General features: G+C 32.8%; 1 protein-coding gene across 1 annotated transcript; it reads left to right on the top strand.

The window, feature by feature from the left end:
* Window positions 1-2,063: 2,063 nt before the first annotated feature.
* On the top strand, window positions 2,064-3,212 carry LOC100639321 (uncharacterized). The gene has a single exon (XM_003388100.1). The coding sequence runs from the start codon at window positions 2,064-2,066 to the stop codon at window positions 3,210-3,212; it is 1,149 nt and encodes a 382-aa protein (XP_003388148.1).
* The last annotated feature ends 6,401 nt before the right edge of the window (window positions 3,213-9,613 follow it).

The raw sequence follows: 9,613 nt of genomic DNA, 5'->3' as shown, positions 1-9,613 counted from the left end.
TAAAAGTACTGACAACAAAAAAGTCAAAAGCCCAAAAGTATGCGGTAATTCATACAGCTACATAAGCTGGCAGACAGTCTAAAACAAATCACACTCAATAACTTCTTTGTCTGTCATACATTGTAAAAGAATTAATTACTACTGTCACTATAGTACAATTATAATGACGTTTATTTGACTTAGCTACAAAAGCAAGTTCCTCCTCTGCATACCCAACTATGTAGCAGGCAATCATTGAGGATTATTCCTAGTCCAACTACTGCAGTATCTCAAAATGGCTTCTTCTTCTTTTTCCAGTGATCACCTACAGTTAGTAGCAGGTGCATTAACAAGTCTAACACCGGGAAGTAAAGTAATCACCAAAAATGACCCATTGTATGCAACATTAAGGGACCCAAAATCACTAACATACAAATTATTGAGTTAAAATGTGATTGTAGAGAGCAGACCAGAGCCTAAAGTTGGCCTAGTTGATCCATTTGAAGAAACAGAACTAGATGCAGAAGCAGTCAGAGGCAGGACTTTAAGACTTTCTCGTTTGATCGCAACTCCAGCGGAAAATATGATCATGACAGTTAAGTTTCTCAATGGCCAAACCTACAGGTTTCAAGTAAACCCAAGAGCTACAGTCTATGCATTAAAGTGGGCCATTTTTGAGAGCAAAGGATTTGATGAGTACACACAGCATGATGTTAATAACATTGTACTGACTTTTGAGGGAACAGAGCTCAATGATGATGATTGTCTACTAACAGACTATAGAATTAAATACATGTCAACTGTAACAGCTGCTGTTAAACTAAGAGGAGCATCTGAAACAACAATGCTAGTTTTAGAGGAGAATTTATAGGATCCAGTTTATGAGTTTGATTTCACACACATAAACGACAATAGGAGAGTCTACAAATGAGGTAGTCATATTTACAAGTGACCTTATGGTTGGAATAGAATAGCACTTAGAGTAACAGGAAAGTATGATACTGATGACTGGTTTGGATGTTTTGGTCTACCTGGTGAATGGCCAGTGTCTAATCATGGAACAACAAAGAGTGGAGCAGAAGGTATCACAAAAACAGGATATGATAAACCAAATTATTTAGGAATCTTCATGGAAAAGGCCATTACTCTACTCCAGACATTAACATTGCTGCTCATGAGTTGTACGCAAAATCATTTCCTTTTGGAGACAAAAAATATCAAGCTGTCATGCAAAACAGTGTTAACCTTAAAAACACAACAATAATACCGGAGGAAAAGACATATGCTGGGGCAGAGTATTATGTGCCACCATCTGCTGATGACTTACGAGCATATGAAATATGTATAAGAGAAGTTTGAAGGGGTACATGTACTTTTACTGTGTGAGAGAGATTGAGACTATATAAACATAAAATTATTCTGTATTGTAATGTGGTAACTGTTAATTTTTGTTACTGTGTGTGATGTAACTATTTTTGCTTCATGCAAATCAGTTTTAGTAAGGTCTATGTCTACTATTCTTTTACTGTACTAGTACAACACAATAAAATTAATTAATCATTAAAACAAAATTAATGTTACATGCAAATGACAGTCCCAAGTCTTGCACAGTTGCACAATGTATATGCATGTATATGAAACATAGTTCAAGTTAGCAGTTACTAGCATTCAAATAATTAATAAGCACAATAATTGCGATGCTTTTAAATAATTAGGATTTATAGCTGAATATTAGGTAGTTTATGATGCTTATTTCTTTTGTTTATAAAATGCTAGTAGTTATATGACAGAGACATGATAAAGAAAAATTGAAAGTTTTATTCTGGTCTGGATACTAACATTGATTATGACACATTGATTGTATACTTAATACCAAGAAATGAAACTAAGAGTGAAATTCAACTATATCAACTCAAAAAAATATTTATATCACATGCTAAGAGCATGATGCATGCTAAAAACATGATGCGGTCTCACTATGCAAACTTATATCCAAATGGTCCACCCATATTATCATTATAGTGTCCAACCCTTGTATAAATCCACCTACCACAGGCTACTAGCATTCCAAGGTACCATTCAAAATGGCAGTAGCTTCTTCCTCTTCCAGTGCTCACCTACAGTTAGTAGCAGCTGCATTAACCAGTCTAATACCAGGAAGTAAAGTCATTACTAAAGATGATCCACTGTACAAGACACTCAAGGATCCAAAACCACTAACATATGAGGTGATGAGTAAGAATGTCATCGTTGAGAGCAGACCAGAGCCAGATTCAACAATAGTGGTACCACTAGAAAAGACAATGAACATTGAACTACAACCACTGGCAGCTAACAAAACAAGCGATGAGGAAACCTTCAGTGAGCAAACCAGTTCAAATATCATTATCACAGTTAAATTTCTCAATGGTCAAGCCTACAGGTTTTCAGTGGATCCAAGAGCTACAGTCTATGCACTGAAGTGGGCCATTTTTAAGAGTAAAGGATTTGATGAGTACACACAGTATGACGTTAATAACATTGTACTGACCTTTGAGGGGACTGAGCTCAATGACGATGATCGCCTTTTGAAAGATTACAGAATTAGAAACGGTTCCATTGTACAATTTGCAGTAAAACTAAAAGGGGCAGCCAAACCAATAGTCCTAGTATTAGACGAGGAGTTACTGGACCCTAACTACGATTATGACTTTACTAACGAATGTGACACAGGCAGGGTGTATCAACGAGGTCAAAGTCAAGGGTTCTTGGGTTTTCTAAAACATGATTATCACTACAAACGTCCTTATGGTTGGAAAAGAATAGCTCTCAAAGTCAAGGGCAAGTATCCTCCAGATGATACCTGGCTGGGTATACCAGTAGCTGGTTCTGTGCGAACTAAAAGTTCAAAGGGAGAATGGCCTGTCTCTTATCATGGAACAGACAAAGAAGGTGCAGAAGGTATTGCAGCTAAAGGATATGATGAGGAAAGAATAATAAGAGACAAATTTGGAAGGGGTCTTTACTCAACACCTGATGTTGACGTAGCTGCTGATTTCGCCCCAAGATTTACTCATGAAGGAAAGAAATATGAAGCTGTGATACAAAACAGAGTTAATCTCAGACCTGGACACACTAAAATAATACCAAAAGAAAAGACACGACATGGAGCAGAGTATTACCTGACATATTCTTCGTATGACCTCAGACCATATGGGATATGTATAAGAGAAATTCAATCTAGTAATGCCTAACTTTATTGTTTGAGAATAGACATACTGTAACTAACTATTATAAAATTATAGAATATTATTAAATAATTATAAAAATTGTACCACACAAACTGTTAATTGTTATCAAACAATTACCATAGTATAAGTGGTTTTTTCAAGGTATTTATATTTCACAAAATCTACTAATTTTCCAATTTGCTGATTTTAATTTTGCAAATTCTACCTAGTGCCATGTGGGCACAGCATTAAATTTACTTTCGAAAATTAGGAAGGTATATCCACAAAATCAGCAAAATTTACAACCCTAAAAATATCGTTATACTATACTACAGCTGTACTCCTATTTGTATACTATAATAAAGCCTGACGCTTATATTAGAAAAATGTTTGGTTGGATAAACATAAAAACAATACAGCAAGCACTATTGGAGAATGGCCCATCTCTGAATTATGATAATAAGATGTCATCAATTAGGATTGTAGAGAAAGGCTCTGATGGAGACAAGTTAGATTTAGGTGGGACCATTACGCTACTTCTGATATTGACGTTGCTGCTAAATGTGCTACAGAATTTCAAGTGGAAGGTAAAAAATAATCTAAAGAACAGTACTACATTACTAAATAGAAGTAACTGGAGCTGACCATTCATAACTGCTCCAGCAAGTAATGATACATGTACATCATTCTTTGGTGTTTGTATTGAGGAAATATTACAACTAGATACTGTATTTCATCGAATAAGGGCTTAGGCGTTTATTGCTTAACAGAGGCAAAAAAATTACAAAACCCAGGATCGAACATGCCACTCTATGTTCTAAAAACTGAAGATGAACAATTAGGCTATTTGGATCACCCTAACCACAATGGCACATAAAACTGGCTCAAATATGCATATCTATAGTGGTAATATTATTAGTGATAGGTGCTTATTTGAGTAAGGCCCTTATTTGAGGAAATAAGGTACTTTAATCAAGCAGTATTGACTCAGTAAGAATTATCGTGTGAATATCATTACTTATTAACATGTACTATAAATGAATACCTAAGTACACTTTGATGTACATGTATTTAAATCATTTTGACAGATGATTCATTGCGCATACACTCAAATTTATCTTCACCACATGTAAACGCTCAGTGTGTTCAACTGTTCATTGCAAAATGGTGCAAAAAATAATTTTTGTAGTAGACAGGCCTACATGTACATTTACATGTGCATCTAAATTAAGAGCCACACTCACTTCATAGCAAGGAATGCAATATTACCAGTACATTCTTAAATATAAACTTTTTTCAATTAGAAGTTGAGCCAATTAAATCACCAATTATCATAATTCTTAATAAATTAATAATAAATCTTACCTCCCTGATCTCTCTTCATCAGTAATCAATTCAAACTCCCAAAACTTTACACCATAATCTGCACTGCATGTGGTGAAACCATGCCTACCAGGAGACATACCCATTAACAGTATGGACCAAGTATGAGCTTTGAATATGTTACCAGTCTACAGTAACAGAATAAAATTTGGTCTCAAGATTGGCAAATGACAGGCCTATGTACTCTTTTACTAGGATTGTTATTATTTTGTGATGCTTATACATGTAAATCGAGTAGAAAGTTTAAGTTGATTCCGATCAAAATTGAAATCTTTACAACTTTCAGAAGTAGCTAAAAAAATCAAACTAAAGTCAATTTACATGTACTATAAATGTAGTACAAGATCTTTGGCCAAATGTCATCAAAATTGAATAAAAATTCTTCATTTTTCTATTACATGTTTTGATACTACATGTATTTAGAAAGTTTGAGTTAATAAAGTTCAAATTTTTAATTATTACAAATTTTAAAAGTTACTCAAAAGGGGGCCAAAGTCCCTGTATTTATAGTACATGATCTTTGGCAAAATCTACCAAAATTTAATAAGAGAGAAATCTCTATTTTTATTACATTTCCTGATACATGCCCTTATGTTGTGTAGAAAGTTTGAGTTGATTTCAATCAAAATTGTATTTTTTACAAATTTTTAATGCTGTTATAAATTGGGCCAAAGATCCAGTATTAAAGTACATGCATGTAATGTGGATGGACTTTGGTCAAATTTAACCAAAATTGAAAAGATAGAATTGTCCAATTTTATTACATATTCTGATACTATAATAGCAATACCTTTGTTCCTGCTAGAAAGTTTCTATCTCCAGGTATTCCACACATACATGCACATGGCATGTACACATAAGTACAGTCAGTTAGCGTGTGTGCACATACTGTAGCTAGTGATTCATCTCAGTCTTCATCCACTGCATAGAAATGAACAATCATTACTGAGGATAAAAACCTATAGAAAGTGGGTGTGATCAATGACATCATACTACGCATATACTGTATATGCCATATACATGTATTTCCGTGAGTGTAAAATTTCGCAATTTGGTTGCATTTTTTCATTCACAAATAAAATTTTGTAATTTAATGTAATTACCATACCTACAACTAATCAGCATGATATTTCGCAAATTTTAAATTCACAATTTTTTTCAAAACATGAAAGTCATGAAATTTAATTCCCACAAAGTATAATGGTGTATAACAGAGTACTACATTTTAAAACTAGTGAGAACTTTATGAAATCTTTTCAAATTTTAACATTAAAGGACAATAAAAGTTATAAAACAATTAGTTCATTACCTTAGAGTGATTAAATTTTTTCAATAATAGTAGTCTATAGTACTAATTTTGCAATTTAAAATAAAAAAGAAACAAACTTGAAATTTTTCTCCATGCAAATTTTGAGCTGCTCTGCACTATCATGCACGACTATTGATATCATAATTACTGTACATCAGCCTAGTATGACTACATGTACATCAAAATCTATTGTGTCTAGACACTGTATATGTGCATTGATTCAATTACTTAGGCTCATTCCCTAATAGTTTTAGTCATCTATTGTTACATACCGTATAGCTGGAAATATTTGCTGGAATTTAATTTTGCTGTTTGCTGTTCATCATAAAAATGCACAATTTAATTCTGCAAAGCATTATAAGTAATAGGTGTATCAACAGTACATGCCTACACCTGCAAAATTAAATTCCACAAACATTAAAATTAGCAATATGGGTACAAAATCGCAAAATATAATTACCGCAAACTTTTCCAGCTATACGGTAATTAACTTAATTGTAATTATTATTATCGTCATTATCAGTACCTAAAGGTTACATGAATCACATTGAGTATCCTTATCAAATAATTTAATATTGCCATCATCATAACCAATAGCGACCAGCAGAGAGGAGGGGGAGAGAGAGAAAGGAATATTATTATGAAAATCACCTTTCAATAACTAAACCTACTGCCATAAAAGTAAAAATTCTCATGCTGTAAATTTTTGCATTTTTTGAAATTTTTTCAAAAAAATTAATTTTCGTGCATTAAAAAATTTGTGGTAGGTATTACACAATTTTATTTAATTATTAACCACGTGGTGACATAGCACAGCTTGCAGAAATACCTATAATTGTACCTTCACTATATTTTCAGTTATCAGGGGCTACCATACATATTAGGAGGCCTGGGAATTAGAGGAAGGAGAGCTACTGAAGTGTGAATGAGAGATGAGTAATGTTCACGACCAGTATGCACTATAGTTATTTTCAAGGAGAAGAAATCAACAATTGTTGGCCATGTGCCTAAAATCATTGCTACAATTTGTTCCTTATTCCTTAGAAGAGGCAGCATGATGTCATGCAGAGTGAATACAAAAAGTCAGTACTCTCATGACCTGGTCGATCCGTTTTGCGTTGCTGTGAAAACCCAGCCGTAATTAACTTCGTTCAATTAATTATGAAGTCTCAATTTCCAGTATTGAATGGATTTTTTTCAACCTTGAAGCCTCTTGGAAAATAATATTATTTAAATATGCCATTGTAGAGGGAACCATTGGATAACTATTTCAACCATGGGATGTAACACTGGTGAATTTCTTGTACACAACTTATTATATGAGGATGTTGATGATGTTACTCTAGCTGCTTTCAGACACTTTTTTAGCACTCCATTAAAGTACAAAATGGCTTATGTTCAGAAACAAAGGGGTTTTTTTAGACTGTTGTGTGTTCTCTATTGCTAATGCCAGGCACTTAGCATTTAGTGGTTGTACAAGTTCTGCCTCAATAAAATTTGATCAGGAGAAACTTAGTACCCATCTTGTATCCTATTTTGAAGCAAAACACTTCAGTCTGTTTCTTACTACTTAAACATAATAGTCAAACAAGTCCACTAAATGTACATGCATTTAACGTTAATTTTATATTGATTTACTTATAATCACAACCATTTAATCACTAAAATTTCATCATTAAATTTATCTATTATTTGAGCAATCACTAAAACTGACAATATTCATTTCCATTTCAGAGCATCTAAAATTCCATCTGCACAAAATCTATTAATTAATATCTGTGGACGAGACGAAAAGCATTCACACATTTCAATAACCCATTTTGCCACAAGAGGTTTCATCATTGTGAGCCACATATCTACAATCTCCTCAATGCCATCTTTCATTTGCTTTAAAATGATCTCAGCATACCATTCCTGGAACTTTGTTTTAAGTAATCTTTTGCAGGTTTGTTACAACTCAAATCTAACGGCTGCAAAGAGATAGCTGTATGGAGATAGCTGCATATCTGCTCTCCTTTCTTTGATATAAACGATGCACATGTATAGTGAGCTGGGATGACAGGGCATTTCTTGCTCAAATGCAGACCCCATTGCTAGACATTACTACATGTAGATGCAACTTTCAACTCATATCTGTAACTCACAAAGATACCCCATTCCAACTTCCTATAAAAAAATCCATGGGCTAATTTTTAAATTGGCTCATTTTTAAAAGTAGGAGTGGGAGTAGGAGTAGGAGTTAGCTAGATAAAAGTAGGAGTAGGAGTAGGAGTTAGAAGTAAATGCGTGGGTGAATACAGAAAGTCAGCTGCCCAAGCATCTAGTGAAATTAAAAGTTTGAGTAACAGTGGAATATTTGTAGTTATTAAAAATACATGTATTTTTAATGATTACAGTCAAATATAGTATGAATAATCTAAGATATTAAATTTTTTGTCATTTTCATTGTGTATCAATGAGTTTTGTATTATTCTAAAGACTTTCATAACAACAACTTTAACAGAAGCTTTGAAACTAAAATGAATCAATTTTAAATTACAGTTAATTTACTTATAATGCTAGGATTAATTAACCAATACAAGTGCAACAGTTTTATGTAGATCTACACAGATCAATGATATAACTTTAAAAATTATATTGGCGAAGACACTACACAACTCAAATGTTTAAGAAGCTAACATTATGCCAAAAATTTTTTAACCACAACATTGGTTTCAATATTTTACTAAAATTAAATATAAAAATTATTTCCTCATGTAAAAATTGGCATTTTTATAATTCAATATAAAGTAAACAGTGTGTTAAGTATACATGCAATTATTATTTTGACTATTAAGTTGTACTGTAAAAATCCTTCCCTAGTACAGTTGTTTCTGAAAAAATTATAAGTTAAATCTTTGCATTTGTAGATATAGCTAAATATTAAAGTCAGTACTCTGAATCAAATTAATAGGTTAAGTTCAATTCTTTAAATGTTGCCTATTAGTAAATTTTTAATTTTTCTCTGCATTCTGCTCTACTGTTTCTATGTGAAATACGACATTCTTAAAAGACAAAATTAAGTTAAAAAATTGCTATACCACTTCATCCTCTTAGTGCTAGTGAAGTGCACTCAGTGAGGTGGCAATGGCAATAGCAATAGGTAAATCTGCTCTATTATTAGAAATTCCACAGTACATCATTCATCATACACTTTACTTCTTAAAACTGTCACATAATTATTTCTATAATTTTTTAGGTCAACCATCAACGTATCTCAACTATTACTTTTTGATAAATCATGCATTGGTTACTGTTACTTTATAATGTGCAAAAACTTAACCAACACAATATCATAGAAAAAATTACCAAGCAAAAAAAGAAAAAGGGAGTCAAAGTGAGAGAATGCACTAAATATGATCATAAAAGCAAGATGGATGTAAACATAAATACTTGACCAGAATAGATCAAATACTTAATCAGAAGGTGATGCATAATGGATCAGTGTTATGGCACTACTATTAAGGACTGCAAAGTGTTCACCTATACATTATTTCTGTGTATTAAATAAAGAAAAAGTATAGTAGCACTCCAATTTATAAAACAACCAAAATTAACTCACCAAACTAACTTAAATTTATTGCTGAAATCATTTAAATTGCCTATACATGTCTTTACCTTCAAAAAATGTAGTTACTATAGCTATAGTAGTTTTTACTCATAATGGCTGCGTGGGCAGCTGACTTGCTGTATT

This window comes from Amphimedon queenslandica, unplaced genomic scaffold, assembly GCF_000090795.2.
Source record: "Amphimedon queenslandica unplaced genomic scaffold, v1.1 AMPQUscaffold_13290, whole genome shotgun sequence".
Classification (NCBI taxonomy): Eukaryota; Metazoa; Porifera; class Demospongiae; order Haplosclerida; family Niphatidae; genus Amphimedon; species Amphimedon queenslandica.
The sequence above is the reverse complement of the archived record's forward strand: the minus strand, read 5'-3'. Positions and strand labels throughout refer to the sequence as shown.

What these genes read in the sequence shown, in the direction of transcription:
- LOC100639321 (XM_003388100.1), top strand. Translation starts at nt 2,064, where the DNA reads ATGGCAGTAGCTTCTTCCTCTTCCAGTGCTCACCTACAGTTAGTAGCA.